This window comes from Micromys minutus, assembly GCF_963924665.1.
Source record: "Micromys minutus genome assembly, chromosome: 1".
In the NCBI taxonomy this organism is placed as follows: Eukaryota; Metazoa; Chordata; class Mammalia; order Rodentia; family Muridae; genus Micromys; species Micromys minutus.
In genome coordinates this window covers 122,586,173-122,613,001 of record NC_137969.1, presented here as the reverse complement: position 1 = coordinate 122,613,001, position 26,829 = coordinate 122,586,173, and the positions used below count along the sequence as shown (strand labels likewise).

The 26,829-nt window shown below is 41.9% G+C and overlaps 1 protein-coding gene across 1 annotated transcript in view; it reads right to left on the bottom strand.

Moving 5' to 3' along the window:
* NSUN7 (NOP2/Sun RNA methyltransferase family member 7) overlaps nucleotides 1–26,829 on the bottom strand; it is a gene marked incomplete at both ends in the record, with an annotated part of 48,423 nt that overhangs the window by 1,636 nt on the left and 19,958 nt on the right. The window contains 8 exons of the mRNA XM_080942261.1: nucleotides 296–901; nucleotides 1,336–1,459; nucleotides 9,990–10,107; nucleotides 15,921–16,022; nucleotides 16,470–16,613; nucleotides 20,818–21,028; nucleotides 22,657–22,840; nucleotides 23,198–23,350. Coding sequence (XP_080798387.1) covers nucleotides 296–901; nucleotides 1,336–1,459; nucleotides 9,990–10,107; nucleotides 15,921–16,022; nucleotides 16,470–16,613; nucleotides 20,818–21,028; nucleotides 22,657–22,840; nucleotides 23,198–23,350 — 1,642 coding nt within the window. The remainder of the gene's footprint in view (nucleotides 1–295; nucleotides 902–1,335; nucleotides 1,460–9,989; nucleotides 10,108–15,920; nucleotides 16,023–16,469; nucleotides 16,614–20,817; nucleotides 21,029–22,656; nucleotides 22,841–23,197; nucleotides 23,351–26,829) is intronic.

Below are 26,829 nucleotides of genomic sequence, written 5' to 3'. Positions count from 1 at the left end.
TTAGCGCTGAGCTAACGAAGCTTTAGCTTAGCTCACTCAGCCCCTCCAGTGTTCGCCCTCATCTGTCTCCGTCCTCTCTCCGGAGGTTATATTGCATCAGAGATACTAAGTGACCAAAAGCACCAGCATCTTGTGGAACAGTGTCTAAACAGGGACAAAGCCCAGCCACCCCGTCACAAGGGCCACACAGTCAAAGCCATGGTCTAGGGTGCCTGATGAGGGAGGAAGGTGCGCTCTCCTTAACCTTCTCCTTTCTTCTGGGTATTGATGATGTAAGATGGCCGGGTAAACCAACCTTTGATCCAATGAAGCGGTAATAAAATTGGGTGGCTGGCAGCTGAAACCTGGGCCCCTGGGGACTCAATGGGAACATCACTGGAGGCAAAATGATTTCCACGGGTTTCAGAGGAATTACTCTGCCTTCTGGTCGAGGTCTCCCAAAATGTGCCCGCCTTTCTACTGGCCTGGAAGCATTCCTCGCCAGCGGGGTCGATAAAGGCTTGCTGGGCTTTCTGATCTGGGAGGAAGTGCCCACTTGCAAAGGGCTCACTTGCAAAGGGCTCACTTGCAAAGGGCTCACTTGCAAAGCGCTCACTTGAGGGGAGCCCACTTGAAGCGTAGTTTTGGCTGGGAGAGGTGTTTTCACTGCAGCACTGGCTTTGCTTTCTCGCTGCAGAAACTCGGCGATCTTCATTTGGATGCTGCTGTTATCAGAAGAAGCCACTGCCAAATGGTCATGGAGTAGGTCCTCATGGTGAGAGGCTTTGGCCAGTGGCGCTTTTGGTTTTTTCCTCTTCTTGTCCCGTTTTAATGCCTTCCCAACCTCAACCCCCTCCAGTAGACCTTTGGCAGCTGCCCGGGCCAGCACGTCTTTCACTGACACGGTCTCCGATGGGTCTCGCTGTAATGAAAGCAGGCAGGTTAGTGTAGGAGGGGGTCACCGTCGCTGAGTGGAAATGGAAGCGTATTAAAGTAAATGGTTTTAGGCCTCGGTTCCTAACATAACTCAGAAGCCCCAGCAAATAACCTTTTCTTAGTTGCCCATTTACAGCCCTCACACGAACCTGCTGCTTGTTCCTTCTGGGCTAGGGAAGAACTCCTGGCAGACTTCTGGGAGAGGTGGGAGTGGAAGGCAAGTCAAGGAGGGACACTGAGGGGACCATGGAGAGTGGAGACTGTTTGCCACACCGCGGTATTCCCGTTCTTGCCCTTCAGCTACTTGTGAAATTCAATCACGCCCCTGCCAAATGGTCTCAAAGTGGATCCCTATCGATGGGAGTTGGTTATTTTCAGTTCCAAAGTATGTCAGGGATCAGGAGTTCTCCACTTTCTTACCTCTCTTGTTAAGATAGAAAGAAAACAGCCATTGGTGATATCACATGGTTCCAATCTGAAAAATCTGTCCGTAGACAGTTGTATCTCTTTTAAGGAGCACAGTGGGAGAACGGGAGGGCTGAGTCTGCAGTGGGAAGAGAAGCGTTCAATGGTTAAGACAGCTCTTCATACACTCGAGGAAGGGGGCGCTCCTAAACTCTCTTTCCTGGTTTATCAATCACTTAAGGGAAAAGAAACTCAAATAAGAAAGCATTCTGATGCTGCCTCCCCCCAACCCCGATTTTAAATTGAAGGCTCAATATTTTATATTAGCTCATAATTTATATGTCCAAAATCTCTAAGGATTAATGTACTATCAAAATAAACTAGCAACAAACCAAACAGTGGGACTGGTGAGAGGTTTAGCAGGTAAACGCACAAATCTGTGACCTGTGTTCGATCCCGGACACACATAGAGAACCACCAGCTCCCAAGGTAGCCTCTGACCATCACATTTACTCTATGGTGCGTGCACGCATGGGCGCATTAATGTGCGTGTGGACACACACAAAGTTCAACACAACACACATACACACACACACACATACACACTCCAAGGTCATTCTCAACTACATAGTGAGTCTGAGACCAGCCTAAGCTACACAAGAGCTTGTGTTACAAAAGAAAAGTGTATAAGACTTTCTAACACAAATAGAAAAACTTGAGTTATTAATGTTTATAATTTTCTTTTTGAAATTTAGTTTCTCATTTAATAACAAGGTTATTTTTAAAATTTTTTTTAAAATATCATCAACAACCTGAAAATCACCCTGTGTTCAGCAGGTGTTCCTGTGTGACAGGTACAGCAGTGAATAAGTAATGTCACTTGGGAAAGGGGTAGACATACGTGACCTCTAATGGCTTACTGTAGAGCCTGTTACAGCAGGTAATAGTTGAAACTTACTCTAGGCCAGTTGTTCCTCTTACAGCCAGCCGACCAGTACTGAGGCACACACCCTCGACAGATCACCTGAAACTTACTGTGTACACAAATCCATCTTTTGTGTCTTTCTTTGTTTTTTGAGACAGGGTCTCACTATGCAGCTGTCTTAGCTAGGATTTCTATTCCTGCACAAACATCATGACCAGGAAGCAAGTTGGGGAGGAAAGGGGTTTATTCAGCTCACACTTCCACACTGCTGTGTATCACCAAAGGAAGTCAGGACTGGAACCCAAGCAGGTCAGGAAGCAGGAGCTGATGCAGAGGCCATGGAGGGATGTTACTTACTGGCTTGCTTCCCCTGGCTTGCTATGTTGCAGTAAATATTTAAAAAGGAATTGCTTATCTCTTTATTGGCCCCCTCGGTCTCACTCCAAGGGCGCCGTGTCGTGCTGTTGAAGTGAGATGGGGGGTGGGGAGGCTGGGACCAAGCAACAGAGTCCATGCACCCGCTCCATGCTAGAAGCTGTGCCCATGGAGTGAGACCTCGGGGCTGATAAAGAGACAAGCCTTTCCATTTTTAATATTTACTGCAACATTGCTCAGCCTGCTTTCTTATAGAACCCAGGTCTACCAGCCCAGGGATGGCTCCACCCACAATGGGCTGGGCCCTCCCCCCCCTTTGATCACTAGTTGAGAAAATGCCTTACAGCTGGATATCATGGAGGCATTTCTCAACTGAGGCTCCTTTCTCTGTGATAACTCCAGCTTGTGTCAAGTTGACACAAAACCAGCCAGTACAGCAGCCCTGGCTAGCTTAGAACCACATAGACCAGGCTGGCCTCAAACTCAGATGTCTTTGCTTCCAGAGTTCTACCACTCCTAGCCAGCTGTTTTTAATCTGACAGGATACCACAAGTAGAAAATTCCACATCTGACTTCAGTTGTTGAATAACACTCAAAACACTAGTACATTAAAATACTGTCAAAAATTACCCTCAGCCTTCTGTATACGATGCATAGGAAGAGTGGGTGAACTTTGTGCACAGACTTGTCTTCCGTCCCTACCCCAGTACTTCATGTATGTACAAATATTCCAAACTCTACAAATATACAAACTCTGGAGTGCTTTTGTTCCCGGCCATCTTGTATGTGGGACGCTTAACCAGTCTGTGTATGTTCTCTGTGCAAATAGAAATTACCTTTAAAGTTTCATTCACTTATGTATAAAGAACACTCAGCGAAACCAGTTCTTGCTATCAATGTAGAATTATCGTCTCCAAACATAAACAGGAAGATTCTTAGTTTTGGTTCACTGATAAATTGCTGGTACCTAGTAGAGTATCTGACACATTATTCAATAGACAGTTGTTTGAATTCTATTTATTATATTAGCTATAGTCATGTATCCTCATAGCCATTGTAAAAATTCATAGATAAGATTAGACAAGACATCTTTCAGAAGTTATCCCCACAAAAATGGTTTTGGAATTCCAGTTGATAGCCTATTTCTTTAACTATAAAATATTATCACACCCAGTGTCATTTGGGATTTTTTTAAAGTTGGAATTATATGAGAAAGTGGATTTATAATTGCTCTTGGAATGGATAAAGACCGTGGGAGATGCTGTGTGGAGCAAGTGTCTTTTGCAAAGAAGAAGGGTAAATGCTGGGAAACCACACAATAGACTGTGATGTGGTGTGGTGTGGTGTGGTGTGGTGTGGTGTGGTGTGGTGTGGTGTGGTATGAAGGCAACGCTGCCTCCCCTGCCAAAGTTTAAGTCCACTCAAACCTCAAGAGGAGCCCTTGCTGGAGAACAGACTCACTTGGAGTTAGAACACTAAATCTAGTAGTGAGTTCTTGGAAGAAGAAACACAACCAAGCACAGGGTAGTGTCTGTGTGGATGCAGAAGCGACTCAGATGTCAGCTACTACCAAAAGCCTGGAGCCTTCTCCACCACAGGCTCTACGAGGAACTACACCACCCACACCTTCTCTAGGACTTTGGATTTCCAGAACCATGCATGAGGAAAAATCTGTAAAGGAAAAAGTTCAAAATTTTAATAAAAACAAACCATTTTTAAAGGAAATGCTAAGGGAGTGGGGTGAGTGTAGGGATTTTGTAAACCCCATCCCACAGTTACTTGGCAACAGCCAAGTATGCTCCGCCCCAGTTACCTGATCCTATAAAAGGGGCTGTTTGCTGTGGAGAGAATTTTTGGCATCTCTGATCAGTTGATGGTGGAGTAATATTAATATTAATATCATCCCAGGACACCTTGGGGCTGGCCAAATCAGGAATCTGGCTTCTGTGCTACGCCCTGTAAGGGCTAGTACCAAGCACATTGTCTTCTGTAGTTCTAGGCAGACTCTGAAGAATAAGGCTATAAGGAAGTACTTCTACTCTGAAGTTCGGAGGGCAGGGCTTTTAAGAATGTGGCATAGGGAAGTACTTTCGTATTTGAAGCTCCAGGCAATATCCTTAGGAATGCAGCTCAGGGCAGGGCGGATTTCAGAATGTAGGCACAGCAGTATCCATTTTTGTCTCTGACCTTTTCACCTGTACTCCAGTAAGATGTTTACAGGATCATTGTTATCTCTATTGATCCCTGTCTCAGAACCTATGTTACCTTTTTGCATGTAATTAAAATGATTTAAAAAGAGATTAAACCAAGCTTCGCTTTGGCCCTGGGGCTTAGGCCTCAAGTCCAGCCAAAGTCATGTTGCAAGTTTAACTAACTTGTCTTTCTTCTTTCAATCCTCGCTCTGGCTCTGGGGGACCCAAGTTGTTTGCCCGAGCTGGTCTCCGACATTTTGCCCCCCTCCTCTCTCTCTTTCTCTTGGTCTCTTGTGTTCCTGCTCTTTGCTCTCCCCCACTTGCCCCTCCTCTCCCCATTCCCTTTCCCCCTCTCTCTCCATGTGCGCATGGGCAGCCTCTACTTCTCTATTCCTCCCTCCCTCCCTCTCTCTCTCTCTCTCTCTCTCTCTCTCTCTCTCTCTCTCTCTCTCTCTCTGTCTCTCTCCCCCTATTACCCTCCTAACTCCCCTCCCCATGCCCTGAATAAACTATTCTGTACTATACTGTCCCTCAGGGGGAAGGGATTCCCAACATGGGTCCTCCAGAGGCATCCCCCTTGCCCCCAGGCCTTGCCCCACCTCCATGGAGCACACACACCCCCCCCCCCAGCTCTCTTCGTCTTTTTCCTAACAGTGGTGCTGAAACCCGGAACATCTTTTCTTTCCTTGGTCCCGGCCACTCTCTTCGTCTCTTTCCTAACGGTGAGTACAAGCGTGAAACCCTAGGTCCAGTCTCCAGGACAGGAGGGGGCGCAAGAATAGAATAAGAAAAAATAAGCAATAACATGAAATACTCTGTATTACACCCACATTTGCCTCCTCTCCACTCACAGTGCCCTTTGTCTCTGACCGGTCACTTACTTATCTTGTTTAATACAAGATTTACCTCTCTAGGGAGGTAAACGTAGGACCACATAGGGACCAAGTTAGGCTGAATTCTCTCATACCATAGCTGAGCTTGGGCGAAGTTCTCTGAGCTAGGATTACAGGGATCCCAGCTTTAGGAAAGACTTTTTCAAACACTTTTTACTTGATTGGGTGTGTGTGTGTGTGCATGATCGAGTGTGTTTCTGCACAGGTGTGCACAATACTGGGCTTGTTCTATGATTGCTGAGATCTGAATCCTGATGTTCGTGACTGCTGAGCACTCTTAACCCCTGGGCTATCTCTCCAACCCAAGGTTGGGATTTTTTAAGATGGTGTTAGAGTCTGCAAAGCGTTGTTCTTGAACAACAGACCTCATTCTTCCTCTTTCTACTTTTCTCTCTGGTTGGCATTGTAAAATGCCCACCAAGATGCCCACTTTCATAAGCATGTCCCCCTAACCTAGCTTCAGAAATGCAAGAGGAGGAGTTGTTACTATTCATTACGTCTTCCCTTCCGGATTGGAGAGGTTGGGTGTCCGAAGCTCACGGACTGTCATAGGCACATTGATGCCCGGTGATGAGCCAGGTTCTAGCTGAGATCTCTTCCGTTTTTCTCAATCACTCCCTAAAGACAGAGTTTCTTCTATGCATTCTTGTTATTTCCTCTACTTATGTTTAATCTTTATTTCTGTGTATATTAGGTTAAAGTTTATAAGCCACAAAATCATATTAACATGGTCATTTGAATTGAAGAATAAAATAAGACTTCTTTGACAAGGTAAATTTGATTTTGAAAATGAAGGCTAGTTTTATAAAGCAAGTCATAAGTTTATTGTTTTTCCACAAATCAAATATCAAAGCTTATTGTAGATCTAAATACTTTGTCAGTAGATGGTAATTTAATTTAGCTACTATGATACTCTGGACTCTCAGAATATGTGGTTGACTACCAACAATTATTATGCTGGCTAGTTTCATGTAAACTTGGCACAAGCTAGAGTCATCTAAAAGGAGGGGCCCTTAATTGAGAAAATGCCTTCATAAGATCCAGTTGTAGGACATTTACTTAATTAGTGATTGATGGGGGGGAGGGAGCGAGGGCCAAGACCATTGTGGGTAGTACTATCTCTAGGCTGATGGTCCTAAGTTCTATAAGAAAGCAGGATTAGCAAGCCAGTAAGCAGTACCCCCCCATGGCCTCTGCACCAGCTGCTGCCTCCTGGTTCCTGCCCTTTTGGAGTTCCTGCCCTAACTTCCTCCAGTGGTGGACAATGATGTGGAAGTATACATCAAATAAATTACTTCCTCCCCTCTTGCTTTCAGTCATCTTTCAGCACAGCAATAGAAACTCCAAATAGGGTAGAAATTGGAACCGAAATAGTGTGGTATTGCTATGTCAGACCTGACCATGTTTTGGGGGGAGGGTTGTGGAGGGATTTTGAAAGTTTGAGCTGGAAAATCCATTAAGTATTCAAAGCTTTGATGAACTGCTCTGTAGAAACCTGGGAGGAAAAAAAAGAGTACTGGGAGAAATGTAGACAACGAAGGCCACAGGCCCTTGCATATTTACTATTTTGAATTAAGATTCTGTGGTTCTGGTTATCTGGGCTGAAGAATCACCTGTGATTAACAGAAGACCAAAGGCCGAACCCTTTGCTTCACTGAGACAATGGATGGTCAGCTGGGGCTGAGAGGGCAGTGGTGACTGAGAAGACTGCAGCATGAACTGAGGTGAAATCTTGTGGAAAGTATCTTCTGAGAGTCAGTACACAGAAGCTGGGATTCAGGGCAGCTTACTGCTGGCAGCAGAACTTGGTAGTCACTCAAGTACTTCTGTTTCTGAAGGGGTCATGAGAGTAGCTGAGGCTTGACACTAGGAAGAGAGCCTGGGAGAGGCTGTTCTTGTAGATGCGGCTCAGTTGCAGCAGATGGACCCTAGACCCTAGCATTTTGGTGATGCTGGCACTATGGGACGATAGCCAAGGTGGCAGCAGCAGCGGAGTGGAGCCTGGGCTGAGCTTAGAGGACAAGCTCTGTGTGCAGCAGAGGATGGACTGGAGAAGTGACCCAAGCCCCTTGGAGTAGCCGGGATGTGAGTGAGACCAAGAATGTTGGACATTGAGTTATTCACACTGTTGGAGCTTCGTTTTGCTTTGTTTGGATTGTGACTGTGTCCTGGTTCTTCCTTCTTGAAGTGAGAAAGTATTTAATTTTGATTTTACTTGAGCTTTAACTTTTATAGAGATTTTGGAGTTTTACAAGGATTTTAAAAGAGACCAAATATTTTAAAGAATCTGAATATTTTAGAGATTAATTTTTAAATGTTTAAAATTTTAATGACCCTGGAACTTTTAAAATTTAATGTTAATATTGTAATATTGGTATTCATGTGTGAAATGGATGAACAAGAACGGAAGGGTTATGACCTAACAGTGATACATTTGTATGTCAAGTTGACAAGGGGTCAATTGTCCTGGCTACTTTTCTGTCAACTTGACATAAACTGGAGTCATCTGAAAAGAGGGAACTTAATTGAGAAAATGCCTCCATAAGAATCAACTATAGGACATTTTCTTAGCCAGTGAAGGAGAAGGGCTCAGCTTTGTGAGTGGTGTAAATCCCTGAGCTCTGTAAATCCTGGGTTCTATAAGGAAGGAGGCTAAACAAACCACGATGGGCAAGTCAGTAATGATGAGCGTCCCCCTGTGACCTCTGCATCAGCTCCTGCTCCCTGGTTCCTGCCCTGACTTCCTTCAGTGATGGGCTAGGTAATGATGTTCAAGTTAAGTCAGATCAGCCCTTTCTCTATTTGTTCATGGCGTTTCCTCAAAACAATAGAAAACCTAACAAGGGCAGCTATCAACAGAAGCTAAGAAAGAAAGGAAATCGGCAGAGAGGAGGTGTTGTGCTTATGAAATGAAAACAGGGAAGTATCAGTTGGAGGTCAGAGCACACTATATACACATTAAGATTCTGAAGGAGAAATTGCAGCATGAAAATGTCTAATTCATCATCTCAGACTTGAAGAACATTAGTCTTGGAAAACTCACTGCTGGAGTGAGTCCTGGGCATCCATAGTGCATCTGTATTTGGTCTGTATTATTAAACTTGGCTTGTTTGTTTGCACAGCACTGGAGATTAAACCAAGAACCTCAGTTAGACGAGGTAAGTTCTACAACTGAACTATATCCCCAGACCTTAGCACTGTTTTCTGTTTTGGGTTTTTTAGATAAGTCTTTCTATGTAGCCCAAGCTGGCCTCAGACTTGTGGCAACCCTCACAAGGGTTGGAAGCTAAGACATGAGCCGTCACACCCAGTTCAGGCTGTAGAATCAATTCTCTCTCTCTCTCTCTCTCTCTCTCTCTCTCTCTCTCTCTCTCTCTCTCTCTCTCTCTCTCTCTCTCCTCTCCCCATCTCTCCCTCCCTCCCCTCCCCCCTCTCATCCTCTTTCATTCTCTCTTCTCCTCTCTCCCTCCCGTTCTCTCTCCCAACTTTACTGCTATATTTTATCTTGAAGCTGCTGTAAATACCCATGTCATTTTTTTACTGATTTCCCCATATTTGGAAATACTAAAAGTGCTTAAGATAATACATATCCATTTTTCCAAAAATATTTTGTATATATTTTTTTCTATAGGATAATACATGTATCTAAGAAAGATAATAAATTTGGACCCAGTTTATTCAAGAATCAACCAAGCCAAAGTCAAGGCCTTTAGCTTTAACAATAACAAAAATAAATTTATGTACAATAAATAAATGTTCATAGGCCAGTACTATGCATTGGTGGGCAAAAGTGCTGGCCACCAAACCTGGTACTGTGTTCAAACCCTGAGGCCCACATGGTGATGAGAGAAATGACTCCTACAAATAATCCTTCAACATCTGCACATGCGGGCTGGAGAGATGGCTCAGCGGTTAGGAGCACTGACTGCTCTTCCTGAGGTCCTGAGTTCAATTCCCAGAAACCACATGGTGGCTCACAACCATCTGTAGTAAAATCTGATGCCCTCTTCTGGAGTGTCTGAAGACAGCTACAGTGTACTCATACATAAAATAAATAAAATCTTAAAAAAAAGAAATCTGCACACCCAGACATGCACACACAACACATAACACTGTTAATGTGTGGATTCACAAACTGGGGAGAATCCACTTTAAAGCTGCAAGATTTTAGACTGTTTAGTCATATTAAATTATAACAAAAACTAGAGTGTATTTCTGTAACTCCAAACGTCATACTGTCATTTTCAAGTCTTTGCTTGACAGTGGTTAGGGTCCTTCCCTTACCTGTAAGGTTGTATTTTAAGCCCTGGGCTTTGACATTCCAGTGCTTTCTTAATGACACCTTCATTTTCCTCTTCAGATACAGAACACGTGCAATAAACAATTGCTTGAACTTTAGTAACTGTGTTGAAAGAAGATTAAATCAGTAAGGTGACCCAATGCCCATCGACTGTTTCTGGACACACATTTGTCACCAATGTGTGCCATCAAAAATATTCATGAAAATGGTTTCTATGGCTGCTTGAGTATCTTCCCTTTATTTTATTCTTTAATTTAAAATTTACATTTATGTGTGTAATGTGGCACACACATGGTGTGTGTGTGTGTGTGTGTGTGTGTGTTGTGGCACACACATGGTGGTTGTGTGTGTGTGTTGTGGCACATACAAGGAAGTCAGAGGATAACCTGTGGAGATGGATCCTCTCCTTCAGCCCTGGGAGACCCAGGCACTGAACTCAGTTCTTCAGACTCAAGAGGCAACACCCTTACCTGCTGTGACTCTCCTTTAAAAAGGAGCTTGCATTAGCAATGACCAGTAAGTAAAGGAAATCCAGCTAGACTGTACCCAAAAAATGAGAATTCAATCCTTTGTGATCAATCTAGTTCCATGTACAAAGCAATAAATACTGCACATTGTCATGAGCAATCATCCCTCTGTAAGTTATATCACCTAATTAGTTAAAAAGACCTAGAAATAGACAGATATTAATGGGGATTGTAACTCTGTTTCTTGCTGCTTTGTGAACCTGGAAAGATTATTCAAAAGACTAAGATCTCTCATCCACAAAACAGCACCACCATGACCTGTGGTTTACTCATTTATTCATGCTGAGCACCTACCACATGACAAGCACTTACTGGGGCTTTAAGATCCTCAGTGGGGGGCAGGGGATCCTTACAGAGGATTAACAAAAGTAAAACATGATTAGAAAACCAATTTAGGTGATGCAGTGAAGTGGGATGGGTAACAGCTTCAGAGGAGAAGCTACTGTTATAAACAGTACAGTCACTGCAAGTACTGCTCATCTACAAGACTAGGAGATTGGGGGTCAACCTGAGTCCCTAAGAAAAGGAACAGCCCTGACAGGGAAGTAGGCTGGCTTTTCAAAGACTGTCAGGTTCCATCTAATCAGGTTACAGGAAGTGAGGAGAAAGGCTGTCTTATTTAGGGTTCCCGTTGCTTTAAAGAAACACCATGACCAAGGCAACTCTTATAAAGGACAACATTTAATTGGGGTTGGCTTACAGTTTCAGAGGTTCAGTCCATTATCAACATGGTTGGAAGCATTGCAGCGTCCAGGCAGACATGGTGCTAGAGAAAGAACTGAGAGTTCTACATCTTGTTCCAAAGGCAAACAGAAGACTGACTTCCAGGAAGCTAGGGGAAGGTTCTCAAAGAGACACACTTCCCCCAGTAAAGCCACATCTACTCCTACAAGGCCACACCTCCTAGTACTACTCCCTGGGCCAAGCATATTCAAACCCAAATAGTCTACTCCCTGGGCACCATAGGCTTATTCAAACACATGAGTCTATGGGGGCCATACCTGTAGGTTGATGTCAAGGAGATACATGATTGGACAGTAGAGAGTGGGGCAGGGACAGTTTTTGTAAGGCGGGAGAGAAGAGAAAGGAGGAAGAATCAACATGGAGCCAGTGAAAGAGGATTTAGGCCCAGGTGATCTTAATTGGCAAAAGGTAGATATGGTTATTTCTAAGGGTTTCTATGAGTTAATTTGTTTTATCTCTCTGGGCTGTTTACATCTTTGTCAAATGGTTGTAAGCTTATTGTGTGGATGGATTGTGGACTGAGAATTTAATATATAAATCTGATTGATAAATTATTGATTATTGAGTCATGATTTTACCGGGCTGTGGAGGACAGTGTGTGAAAGCAGTGACTGGGAGAGGGTAGTAGGGAAACAGCCAGGGCGAGCAGATCTGGCTCCTGCAGACCCGAGTGAAGTGAGAATGTGTGGGCAGCCACAGTGCAGAATACATTTAGTCCAACTTCAAAAGTCCCCACGGTCTATCAGTCTCAACAATGCTTAAAAGCCCAAAGTCAAAGTCTCTTCTGAGATTCATACAATCCCTTAATTTGTAATCAAAAAGCAGATCACATACCTCAGACATCACAGGTATGCCATTCCAAAATGACAAAATTGTGGAAATCCTGGACAAAAGCAAGATCAAAAACCAGCTGGGGGGCTGGACAAATGGCTCAGTGGTTAAAAACACTGACTGTTCTTCCAAAGGTCCTGAGTTTAAGTCCCAGCAACCACATGGTGGCTCACAATGATCTGTAGTAGGATCAGATGCCCTCTTCTGGTGTGTCTGAGGACAGCTACAATATACTCATATACATAAAACAAATAAATAATTCTTTAAAAAAAACCAAAACAAAACAAAAAACACGCGGGGAAACACCAAACTCTGTATCTCCATGTCTGATGTTAAAGCGTTCATCAGATCTCCAACTCCTTTCTGCTTTGATGACTGCAACACACTTCTCCTGGGTTGTTCCCACTCCTTGTTAGCAGCTTTCCTCAGCAGGTATCCCACAGCTCTGGCATCTCCAACATCTTGGGGTCTCCAGGTTAACTTCAACATCACAACTTCTTACTTTAGTGTTTGGGGTCCACACATGATCTTCTGGGCTCCTCCAAAGACCTTGAGTTCCTTCTTCAGCTCTTCCCTCTGTTCCACTCTAGGCTCAGGTTGACTCCACTCCATTGTTGCTGCTCTTCTTGGTGGTCATCCATTGGTACTGGCATCTCCAATTTGCTAGTGTCTTCTGCTACAACTAGGTGTCACCGATGGCCTTTCATAGGCTTTCTTCATGGTGCCAAGCCTCACCTTCTTGACATGATCTCTTCAGTCCTGGATGATTCTTACACATTTCCAAGTCCAGCTGAAGCATGAGGTACAACCTTAGTTATCTCTAGAATACAGCTTCTCTGTGCTCTCAGAAAACACTTTCCAGAAGATTTCACCTGGAAAGAGATGCTGGTCTCTTCTTAATCACGACTAATTTCTTAGCCCCAGCTGGCCAGCATCAATTGTCCCAGTAGTCCCTTCTATTCTCAACTCTAAAGCCTGAGCCACATGGTCGAAACTGCTGAGTTCTGCTGCTCGCTGGAGCTGGAACATGGCTCCTCTTGTCTATTAGATCATCTCCTGATTTCCGTTTTCCAACTCCTTCACTGCCTAAGCTTGGTTGTCCTGTATCTTGCTTCGTAGTCTGACCTTGAACTCAGAGATCTGCGTGGTTCTCTCCTGGGATTAAAGGTGTGTACATTGTGCCTGGGCCTAAGCTTCACAAGGCCACTGTGCCTCAAGATCCAGATCAAAATCCTGTATCTTCCATTTCTGGATTGTAATTCATTCCAGATGAATCCAAATGAAAATAACAACCAAGTAGACAATAAGCTGGGTGGGATCTTGCCCCAAAGTCACCCTTAATCTGTTTATCTCCATTGGACTTTCTCGTACCCTTTTATTACTTGAACTATACATTTTGTATTTTTTTCTTTTTAAGCTTGCTAAATTTGATCAAAACACCCGCCATAAAACTGAACCACAGGATAAAGTCCAAACGTGTGGAGAGCGGGTGTGGCGGCAGTCCAAAGATGGCGCTTGGGACTCGGGCCTAGTCTTGTGACTAGCTCCTGCCCCCGAGTTTAGCCACTCCCACCGTGCGCACCCATGACGCAAGATCAGGCCAGATGACGCAGACCTATGAACTGCAGCCACGCAACATGGACTGAGGAGGCAGAGTTGAGAGAGGATAAAAGGGACTGCGCTTGGGGGCAGAGGAGCAGAAAAGAGAAACAAAGAAAAACAGAAAGAGAGACATAAAGGAGATAGAAAGATTTTCACTTGCATGCTGTAAAGTTCCTGAATAAACCGTTTTGGGAATAATGCTGTGTCGTCGCTCTTTTTCTGCTAGTTGGAGACGGTCGCGACACAAACGAGGCTTTATTGAGACTTCCTTTGTCAATGCAATTAATCTGATTTTTTCACTTCAGCCTCAGGCAGACTCTGCAGACCAGGGTTAAAAAGCTGCCAGTTTCTCACCAAAATATCACAAGCACAGTCTCTAGGCCACATACTAACTACATTCTTCTTCTTTGGAAACTCTTGAGCCAGGCCCCCACAATTCAAATTGCCCTCAGCACCAATGCTTTCCATATTCCTTCTAGGATGGCACATTAAGCCCCAGTTAAAGCATTTCCAAAGTCCCGACATCTACATTCCTGCAAACAAAAAGCATGGTCAGGCCTAGTACAGCAATACCCCAGTCATTGGTACCAACTTCTGTCTTAGTTTGGGTTTCTATTGCTATGAACAGACACCATAACCAAGGCAATTCCTATAAAGGACAACATTTCGTTGGGGCTGGCTTACTGGTTCTGAGGTTCAGTCCATTATCATCATGGTGGCAAGAATGGCAGCATCCAGGCAGGCATAGCCCTGGAGCAGAAGCAGAGTTCTATGTCGGGATGCCAGGGAGAAGATTGGCTTCCAGTAATTGAGGAGGACGATCTCAAAGGCCACTCCCACAGCGACACACTGCCTCCAACGAGGCCACACCTACTCCAACAAGGCCACACCTACTTCAACAGTGCCACTCTCTGGGCCAAGCATCTTCAAACCACCACAGAGAGATAAGGGATGAAGTTACAAAATGCAGTCTTGGGGATGGAGTAGTGGTTTGTCAGTTTAGAGCACTTTCTGTACTGGGATTTTTTTTATACCACTAGATGGACTGTGGTTTTTCATCCTGCTTGAAACGTATTTGTTTTAACAATTTTACGACTGTAGAGAACAGGAATGGAAGTAGGTGGACAAACTAAGATCATCAGCTTATCCTAGTGGATCCTGTGCTCATGTGAGCATAGTGACAATAATGGAGGTGGCTAGTCCCCCGTGGACATGAAACTAGGATGGCAGCCAGCAAGTATCGGTGATCCTCCTGTCTCTGTGCCAACCACAGTTCTGGGGTCCAGGCACATGAACAGCCATACTCAGCTTTTTACATGGAGACTAGGGATTCAAGTTCACATCTTCTACCAGAAGTCAGTATGCTAAAGTATAAGAGAGCTCCAGGCTGGCTCAGGGTTTGGGAATCTGCCTCAGAGTAAGTTATACACACACACATACACAAACATACATACACACACATACACACATATATACACACATACACATACATACACACATATACATATGCATACACACACAGACATACACACATACATACACAGACATACATACACACACATACACACATACACACACATACACAAACATACATACATACATATACAGACATACACACATACACACATACACACACATACACACATATACATACACACACACATAGACACACACTCATATGCATGCATGCATGCATATATTTTTTAAGTAAAAACTGTTTAATGGATGATGGAAGAGTTGTCAGGGATGACAAATAACAAGAGGAGCCACCAGGAGAGAAGTCAGCGTGCAGAGGGAAGGGGAATGTAGGATGCTGAACTAGGCTCGGTGGCATGCACCCATCATCCCAGCACTCGGAAGACTGAGGCTGGAGCAGCATAAGTTCAGCCCCTGCCTGGGATACCCAGCAAAACTACAAACAGACAAACAAATATAGTTATAGTGGCACCTGATTATTTTTCTTTCTCATTAATAGATTATTAAATTATGCTAAATAATTGACTTTATGATATTAAGCATAGTATAGTTTACTATCTATAAAGAGATGGGACATTTTCAAAATGTACTAAGTTGATTGAAATGAACATTTTATTTTGCTTGTGGTTCGCATATTTTGGCTTTATTCTAATAGGTAAATGAAGTGTTTATTCACGATTCAGATTCAAAGATTAACATTGTATTTTAATAAACTAGCACTAAGGATAAACTTACATTTCATTGCGTGTGTTAGCTGTTCAAATTGCTGCTGAGAAAAAATCTGAAGTTTATCTTTTGGTAGTCCACCTTGAGAAAGATCTTGAAGTAAACTTGCATCTAAATTTTGAGAAGTAAAAAGATACCTTTAAAATATAACACTATAAGTACTTTTTATAAATTATGATCAATTGTCTAGTAATTTAAATTTTCAAAGATACTCCTACTAATGCAGTTAACAATATTAAAATATTGATTTGTAATTGTATTGACTTGTAATTATGTTTAGTCATATTGCTATTTTTCAAAAGGAATATAGAAAAATTTTAATATTGGTTTTCTCCAAGTTTCTATGAAATAATCAGTCAAAGATAAGTCATTTGTATAATGAATAAATCCAAAGAGTAATACAGAAAGTAAAAAGCAAGATGTATTCTCCAGTGATGAAATTTATGAGTTATTAATTGACAAATTTCATTGCTTAATTTTGAAATCAATAAATTTTATAATCAAATTCATGAATAATTAATCAATGAATTTCATTAACTTAGGAATCAAAACAAGTACCTTCATGTTCATTTAAAATAAATTCCACTGGGTTACTAACACCTAGGCTTGAACAATGAGGTAGCAACAGAATGACCTTGACATTATGTAGCCGGTGATCTTTTGATTCAATGCTAAGAAAAGATTCATGAAGTATTTCAATATCTGAGAAGAAAACAAACAAAACACTCATGTTAAATATTCAACATCTGAATCCTGAATGCAGCATGTGATTACAGCTCTTACTCTTTGTTTCCAAATCCTCAGCCCCACAAAAACTAAACGCAACGTAGTTAGAAAAGGAAGCTGTTCTCTGTTAACATCCTGAAGATAAACATGAGATTTGCTTCCCTTTTTAAGATTTATTTTTAGCTATGTGTGTGTGTGTGTGTGTGTGTGTGTGGGTATATCACATACATTGCTACTCACAGAGGCCAGAAGAAGGTACTGAATCTCCTGAAACTTAAATTATAGGTTGTTGTAAGTAGCCCAACATGGGATATCAGAAGCACTCAGGTCCTTTGCAAGAGAAGTACATGCTCTTAACCACAGAGCCATCTCTTCCTCCCCGACCCTTTATTTTAAAAGTTAAGTTAAATTAGATTTACATGTATGAGTGTTTTGCCTCCATGTATGTATGTGTATCACATATATGCCTAGTTCACACAGTGGTTAGAAGAAGATGCTAGATGCTCTCAAACTGGAGTTACAGATGGTTGCGATTCACCATGTAGAAACCAGATACCAAACCTGTGCCTTCTGTAAGAGCAACAGGTGCTAAGGTGTGTGTGTGTGTGCTGTTAGTTTTTATTGTCAATTTGACACAGTCTAGAGTCACCTGGGAAGGGAATATCAGTTGAAAAGTAGCTGCCTCAAGCAGATACGACTGTGAGGATGTTTGATTGATGTAGGGGCATCTTCTTGATTGATGTAGGAATGCCCAGCCCACTGTGGGTAGCACCATCCCTAGGCAAGAGGAGCTGGGCTATATAAGAAAGCTAGCTGAGCACGAACCAATAAACAGTGTTCTCTATGGTTCTTGCCTTCAGATTTCTACCTTGACTTCTTGTACTGGCCTTCCTTAGTGATGGATTGTGACTTGGAAGGATAAGCTAAAATAAACTCTTTCCTTCGCTAATTGCATTTTGTCTGAGTATTTTGTTACAGCAGCAAAAATCAAACTAAAATAGCCTATGAGTCAGGCATTTGATAGGTTGAGACAGGAAAATCAAGAGCTTAATGAGTGCCTGATATTGTGTGCCTGTGTGTGTGTGTGTGTGTGTGTGTGTGTGTAACATTTATTTTTCTTATACCGTAATGTAAGTTTCACTGCTGTATTCAGAAAACAAAGCAAAATTAATGTCATGATGTCTAAGACAGTGAGGAACTGCCAGACTGGTTTCCAGAGTGGTTGTACCAGCTTGCAATCCCACCAACAGTGGAGGAGTGTTCCTCTTTCTCTGCATCCTCACCAGCATCTGCTGTCACCTGAATTTTTGATCTTAGTCATTCTGACTGCTGTGAGGTAGAATCTTAGGGTCATTTTGATTTGCATTTCCCTGATGATTAAGAATGTTGAACATTTCTTTAAGTGCTTCTCACCCATTCAATATTCTTCAGTTGGGAATCTTTTGTTTAGCTCTTTCCCCATTTTTAATAGGGTTATTTGATTCTCTGAAGTCTAACTTCTTGAGTTCTTTGTATATATGTGTATATACTGGATATTAGCCTCTATCAGATGTAGGACTGGCAAAGATCTGTTCCCATCCTGTTGGTTGCAGTTTTGTCCTATTGACAATGTCCTTTGCCTTACAGACGCTTTGCAGTTTCATGAGGTCCTATTGTCGATTCTTGATCTCAGAGTATATAATCCATTGTTGTTCTGTTCAGGGAGTTTTATGTGTTCTAAGCTCTTCCCCACTTTCTCATCTATTAGTTTAGTGTAGCTGGTTTTATGTGGGGTCCTTGATCCACTTGGACTTGAGCTTTGTACTAGGAGATAAGAAGGGATCAATTTGCATTCTTCTACATGCTGAGGGCCCATTGAACCAGTGCCATTTGTTGAAGAGTCTGTCCTTTTTCCATTGAATGTTTTCAGTTCCTTTGTCAAAGATCAAGTGACCGTAGGTGTGTGGGTTCATTTCTGGGTCTTCAATTCTATTCCATTGGTCTACCTCTCCATCTCTGTACCAATACCAGGCAGTTTTTAATCACAATTGCTCTGTAATATAGCTTGAAGTCGGGAAGGTGATTCCCCCAAACATTCTTTTATTGTTGAGAATATTTTTTGCTTTTTTTTTATTCCAAATGAATTTGCAAATTTCTCTTTCTAACTCTATGAAGAATTGGAATTTTGATGGGGGATTGCATCGAATCTGTAGCTTGCTTTCAGCAAGGTGGCCATTTTTTACTATATTAATCCTGCCAATCCATGAACATGGGAGAACTTTCCATCTTCTGAGACCTTCTTCTATTTCTTCAGAGACTTGAAATTCTGGTCATACAGATCTTTCACTTGCTTGTTTAGAGTCACACCCAGGTATTTTATATTATTTGGGACTATTGTAAAGAGTGTCGGAGAGATGGCTCAGAGGTTAGAGCACTGACTGCTCTTCCAGAGGTCCTGAGTTCAATTCCCAGCAACCACATGGTGGCTCACAACCATCTGTAATGGGATCTGGTGCCCTCTTCTGGCCTGCACGCATGCATGCCACATGCAAGTAGGGCGCTATATACAAAATAAATAAATCTCTTTAAAAAATTAAAAAAAAAAGAGTGTCATCTCCCTAATTTCTTTCTCAGCCTATTTATCCTTTGAGTAGAGAAAGGCTACTGATTGTTTGAGTTAATTTTATATCCAGTTGCTTTGCTGAAGTTGTTTATCAGGTTTAGGAAAAATTCTCTTGTGGAATTTTTGGGGTCATTTAAGTATACTATCATATCATCTGCAAATAGTGATATTTTGACTCCTTCCTTTCCAATTTCCAGCCCTTTGACCTCCTTTTCTTGTCTAATTTTGCCCTCTTTCTTAAGATTTATATTTTTACTCGCACACATGGTGAGGAGCTTGTGTGTGTGTGTGCGTGAGTCTATCCACTCAGCCTGAAATTCTTCTAGATTCTTTCCCTCTCTTCTTTTCCCCCCTTTTATTTGGTAATGGCAATCGAACCCAGGGTGACATACATGCTATACACATCTCCCCTTCCTGGGCTCCCAACCTACTTATTTCTTATTTGTATACACTGCAGTTTTGTGTTTCTAGAATATTCTATCGGCTCATATATTAGTTCACATCCCATAGCTGACCATTAGTCTCGTTAGTTCCTGACGGCATCCTGCAGACCCCTGTGCTTTGTCTTCATTTTTCAGCAGCAAAGCTGCGATGCCTACAGTGTTAACTTGTTTTTTTGTAGCCTGCTTAGCATACAAGCTCATAACCATTAGTCCTAGTCAGCATCCACAGCGGACAGACCCAGTATCCACATCCTTGGTATGTCTCATCCCTGTAGCCACCATTCCTCAGACTTGGGGCTAAGATCATAGCCTCTTTTCTTTGCAGTTTAGTATTATTAAGTCACATTCTTTCTTCTTTTGTCTATTTTTTAACTGAGTGCTAGACGTTGTATTTGGAAATATCTAGGAGATAACTGGAAAGTTAGAATTATTTCCCCCAGGGAGAAGTTACCCTGCCTGCTGCAGGCAGTGTGGGTCTGTCTAAGACCATACATCCGGGTCACCTTAACTCAATTAGGATTTCAGATGGAAGAAATGTGGGGTTTTAGAGTTGCTTCCGGCAGCCTGAGAATCAAGGACTGGTCACTGCCCGGGGTAAACTTCTGTGTTCCAAATAAAACCCTGGGTTTCCCTGCTTCCTTCCCTAGTCAAGCCTGCAATTAGATACTTTTTGACTTTCTGGCTCCATGACACTGTCAACAATCTGCTGACTTTTTCAGCCTCATTAAACCTCTAGTAGAATGTGGTCTTGTCTTTGCATGGCCCAACAAAAAGCTCAAGATAAAACATGAACATAAAAGACCAGTCCTGTCATCCCCTGTACCTTTGTCAACCACACATCTCTGTCCACATCTTCTCTCTACTAAAGGACAAGCCTTGAGCCAGAATCATTATGTCTGAGATAAAATCAAACTCAGTTATGAAATACCAAGGTCTTAGTTACTTAACCTAGAGCTACTAAACTAATATTGAACACAACGCAGATTTGTGAGGGTTTTAAAGGGATAGTTCCCATATGGCTTATATTACCAAAAAAAAAAAAAAAAAAAAAAAAAAAAAAAAAAAAAAAGGAATTTCAAACACTTTTAACATTTGTAAATTCCTGTAGAGCTAGTCATCAAACATTGGCACGTACTTTCACATCCCAGTTGTGCAAAAAATTTCTTCGCATCGGAATCCTTCTCTTCCAGTTCTAATCCACATACAAATATTTTCGAGGTGTTGCTACTTGTTAAGGTGGACATGTGGGCAACTGTGTACCATGAGCCCGTGTTGACCATTAGGATATCATCATCCATGTTTAGTAAAGCTTTCACAGAGTGGACAGCAAGACTTCTGGACTTATCCTGTAGAGAATAGTATAGTTAGAATTTCAAAGTGTGTAATAGAAAAATAAGCTGACTTATTTTTACTTTAAATGAAGACCAGCTCTTGGTGTGAAACCTGATCCATTTTAGTAAAGCATATTAATATATGTCTGAATGAAAGGTAAGAGGAAAAACTGACAAACATGTTTAAAACAAAAGGCTTTCTTGTCTCACCCCAATTACACCTACCTCTAGTCTCCACTCAGCAACAAGCCAATCCTAAAATCTGAAAGTGTGACTTGTTGATTATTATGGCTTGGCTTCCTTTCTGGGTTGTGAACGTTTCAATTATATGCGTATACGCCTGTCTGTGTGGGAATTTGTGCACGTGGATGCAGTGCCTACAGCGGCCAGAAGGTGGCGTCAGGCCCTCTGGAACTGGAGTTACAGACAGTAGTGAGATGCCTGCTGTGGGTGTTTGCTTTACCCACAAACCATCTCTCCAGTCCCTTAGCCTCCATCCTAACCCCGTCATGAAGTCCCACTCACCCACTCCTACCGTTTTTAATTCCCAAACACACTACCATTTACATTGCTGCCCTCAGACTGGGCAGAAACGATGTGATATTCTACCCAAGTTCCGGGTGTGGAGGCTGGCCATAGGGCATAAACCTATAATCCCAGCACTTTGAAGGCTGCGGCTGGAGGACTGCCGTGGGTTTGAGGCTGATCTGAGCAAAGTAGAGAGTTCTAGGATCCTCTCTCAAGAAAACCAGAGTAGCTACGGGGAAAGGATGAGCCTTAGAGCACTAGTCAACGACCTTACACCATCTTCCTGTGCGTCATGATTGGCATAATAGACCTCTTACAAATGGAAGCTGCAGTGCTCTGTCAGGGAAAGCATGGGAGAGTATTACACACTGCTTTTCTATGTGCACTGAACTGGAAGGAAGGAAGGAAGGAAGGAAGGAAGGAAGGAAGGAAGGAAGGAAGGAAAGAAAGAAGGAAGGAAGGAAGGAAAGAAGGAAGGAAGGAAGGAAGGAAAGAAGGAAGGAAGGAAGGAAGGAAGGAAGGAAAGAAGGAAGGAAGGAAGGAAGGAAGGAAAGAAGGAAGGAAGGAAGGAAGGAAGGAAAGAAGGAAGGAAGGGAGGAAGGAAAGAAGGAAGAAAGGAAGGAAGGAAGGAAAGAAGGAAGGAAGGAAAAGTTCTCGTTGCAGCTTCTCTTGAATCTTCTCTTAGGAGGAAAAAAATTTGCAGCCCTTTAAAGACAGCAGCTAACGGTCTTCCCGTTTGCGAATATGAGGAAGAGAATCCATATTTTAATGTTTTTAGATTTATCATGTATCCGAACGTTTAGCTTACACGAATGGAAGGAAGTGTGCCACACGTGTGCCTCGTGCCCTTGGAGGTCAGAAAAGGGCTCTGGATCCTCTGGGACTGGAGTCACACAAAGTTGTGACCTCCCATGTGGGGGTTGGGAGTCAAACCTGGGTGCCATCTCTACTGCCTGAGAATGCATAGCTTACAACTACGAGTGGGAGCGGGAGGTCAGAGAATGACAATGGCAGCTGTGGAGGGGTCATTCCATCCCGGTTTCATTTTCAGGTCTAAGGATTCTTTGTGTAAACAGGCTTATTGTGATTCACAAAGAAAGTAAACAGTCGTTTACCTGGAAGATGAGTTTATAATCTTTTATCAGATCCATGTTTACAAGGTCTCTTTTGAGATGAGCTGGAAAAATTAAGACATTGTAGCAATGCTGGTCAATAGCAAAGACTTTTTCGTTGAAATTCGTTATAGACTTGACTTTAGCATAACCATTTCTCCTCAAATTACTGTAAACTTCTTCAAGGCTGTAAATATAAACATAATTACAAATAGGATTATTAAAATGTATTTAACAAAAAAAGTATTTAACACTAATACTTTGGTTCCTGCAACAATGAAAAATATCACTATGCATAATGGATATGAGAAAATGGTTCTAGCTGAGCTAAAAGATAATTAGACACAGAAAATGCTAACTAACATATAAGTATAATTTTATCAGCAATTTAGTAAATTGATAAACATAATAGTAAACTTAAACTATGAGTTTAATCATTTCACTAAATGTGGCCTTGACCCTTAGAAAGGTAATATTGTTTTTACATTATCTTAAAAGAATGGGGTTTTGAAATATGAATGAAGAACTGAATTGAAATGCATACCTTACTTTACTAGTATTTATCCAAGCGTAAAGAGGCAAGGTCGAGGCTCTTTGTTCCTGTTTCCTCACCTTCTCTGGCAGAATGTTGTAAATCGAAAGAGCATCATGTTTGATTCGACATCTCGCCAAAGCCGCAGCCAATTTTGTCTTAAAGCTAGAAACAGAAAACCCATAAACTTGAAACAAAACTACCAGTTCTTCATTTGAAACATTAAAAAAAAATCACATTTAGAATTTTAGCAAACTTGTCTGTCATTCCATTTCAAACTTTTGAAACTTAAAATAAAAATTTGTGATACTCAAAAATAGAAGTCAAATAGTCCTGACCTTCTGTTCTGTTTTTTAGTTAGTTTGTTTGTTTGTTTTGTTTGGTTGGTTTAGTTTGTTTTTGCTGCCTCTGGATAGTTCTAGGCCCCTCAAATATCCATCCACAGCATCAACAGTTAGAGAAAATCATTCAAAGGATGAATGTAAAATTTCGAGCCAGACAAAACAGAAGCTGAGTGCAGGGTCTGTCAGTCACCAGCTGTGTGACCTTGAGAATGTCACTTGTTCCCTCTCCTGGCCTTGGTCTGTCAGGCAGTCAACTCACCTTAGTGATGGTGTGCGTTTACCAACCAAGACAGTTAGCCCAGGCTAACACATACCAGGCAGTAGTCTGGTTAATAATGTTAAGATGGGAAGAGTATAGTGTTGATAACACTCAAAACACTCAAATCTCTATCAAACCCTGCTTAGCTCTGAATATCCCGTTTCTCCAAGTCCCAAACAAGAGGGGAAAATGTTAGTATCACTGTGGCGACCCCATACAGTATGAACACAGACAGAATTTTTGTGGCTCTTTTAGAACTTTCCCAGTAGCAATGTAACTGAAATGAAGAGAAAAAAGAAAGAAAAAAAGAAAGAAAGAAAGAAAGAAAGAAAGAAAGAAAGAAAGAAAGAAAGAAGGAAAGAAAGAAACATGTCACAAAAGACCCAAGTACAAGCTGAGGTTTATTTGATGTGAATTAAAAGCAAACAAAAACAAAACATAACCAGCGTGCAGAACTTGCTGATAAATGAGCTGCTCGGCCTTTCAGCACCAGGTGCTGGACACTGCTTTCTTTTCCTTATACCACTCAGAACAAACCCCCTAGTCTAAACTTACATCCACTTACCAACATAAAACTCTTAGTCAGTGGGTTCCTCGAACACCCGAGGAGGAAGGAGCTAGCAAACTCTACGCTTGTTAGAGCCACAATAAAATTGGTTATATCTAATTTTATGTCTAAATATCGTAGAATTATAGCAGGAAACACTTAAAATGATAGTTTATTAATGCACTCCAAAGAATACACATGGTTTACTCTTCTAGATGATACATATGTAAATACTTGGTTACAGAATGCTTTGATAAAAAGATTCTTTCCAAATTCTCAGTTCAAGTTGAGTAAATCATTTGATTTCTGCTTTCACAGATGCCAGACTGCCTTAACTTTGTCAGCATTCCTATTACACACATAGTCAGAGATTGCTTTCGAAACATCATATAATTCTAAAGCTTAAATCTTAAGTGAATTCTATTAGCCATCCCACAGAATCCTTATCTTTATCATGATTTATTAGAATAGAGTAATTTAGCCTCAACTCTTCATAATTCCACTACTTCCTCCCATAAATCTATCCTTAATCACATACAAAACTCTTTGCAAGCTGATAGACACATGATTGATTCCCACCCCTCTCTCTTTCCTCCTCTCTCCTTCCCCTCCTTTCCTCCTCCTCTCTCTTCCTCTCCCACCCCCTATCTCTTTCCTCTTCTTGGTCTCTGAATCAAATTACCTGAGTTCCAACTTTTATTTCACCAAATCCTAGCAGCAAGCCTTTAGGTACAGCACATTTCTAAGCTATTCAAGTAAGTAATTACTTTAGTAATTAGTATCTAATTAACAGGGGTGTTGCAAAGATACTTATGAAAATTACAGTAAGGCTAATTAAGAAAGAGATTATAATTAATACGCTTATTCCTTTGCAACTATTAACTAAGTACTGTGATGAGACCTATAAAGACTAAAAAGTTTATTCGGGCCTCTAGTGGCATTTGCTTGTAATGACAGCTGCAGACAGGCAAACACTGTAGCAAATTTGAGGCCAGCTTGGTCTACCTGACACTACCTAGCAATTCCCCTCCCCCTGCCCCCACGAAAGGATTCTGATCCTTAAGTAATTCACAGCTTGGTGCCGAAAAAGACAGAGAAACAGCCCTGGCCCAATATGATGGCTGCAGTGACATACATAAATAAAAAATAAATGCACTAAGAAGAAATATATTGATATCTGTCCCAAAGAGATGTCTAAGAAAAGCTTGAGTTAGTTATAAAGACCACAGAGGAGAGAAGACATAGAGAGTAAGAGCAAGGGTTCTCCAGACACAGCATGAGAGGACACACACACACACACACACACACACACACACACACACACACTGAGCAGTGTCCTAGAGACCTGGAGACATTAAACAGCACAACACGTTTACTGAACAGAGGGTGGGCAGAGGCCCAGAGTGAAACAACAACAAATCATGTCTTCTTAAGGATAGGATGTTGCAACTTTTTTGTACAGAAACAGAGGGATGTTCAAAAGTAGAGAAATAGTGATGAATTCATTGATACACTTGTTTTCTTGGTACATATTGCAGTCTTGAGATCCAGAAACCAATGGATAGACCAGGAAGAAGTTGCTCCTGACATATAAAGTTTAAAGTCTAGCAGGAGACAGACAAACAAACCAAAAAAAAAAAAAAAAAAAAAACCTTTTAAAATGCCCTAAGTACTAATAACAAACAAAGGCATATTTCATGCGCACTGAAATATTATGGTGTAATAAAAGGTCCTAGCTTTGGAGATAGGTTCCAGCTAAGACACGGGCTATAGGGGAAGGAAGCCAAGAGTAACGGGGAATGGTCAGAGCAGAGGACGCCTCAGACCAGAAAGTACCTACCGATTCTGAACTAGGGGCCTCAGAGGAAGGAATATGCAGAGCTTGGGAAGAGACTCCGAGGAAATGAAAATAAAAAATGGGAATTTGGAGCAGCTCAAGCTGATGTGAAATCTGACCATCTGGGCCAGGTCAAATGGCAGTTCTATTTAGCGTTTTGAGAAACCCCCACTTTGGTTTTATACTGGATGTATCAGTTTAAATTTCCACTGAGAGGAAACAGTGGGACCTGCTTCCTCATATCCTCACCACCATTTATTCTCATTTGTTTCCTTTTTAAAGAGTTGGTTTTTGTTATGAGATTTTGCCTGCGTGTATGCAAGTGCACTGTATGCATGCAGTTCCCAGAGTCCGGAAGACGGAAGCATGTTGTCTGGACTGACTTACAGACGGTTGTGCACAGCTGAGTGCTGAACCACAGTCCTCTGCGAGAACAGCAAGTGCCTGTCCTAACTGCTGAATCGTCTCTAGCCTTCGTTTGTTTCCTTGACAACAGCCATTCTGACTAGGGCGAGTAGTTTTCATTCTCACTTCTTTGATAGTAAAGAATGTTCACACACACACACACACACACACACACATGCACACACACACAGTTTGTATTCTTCTTTTTGAGAACTACATTCATCTATTCAGTTTCACAGCCCATTTTATGTC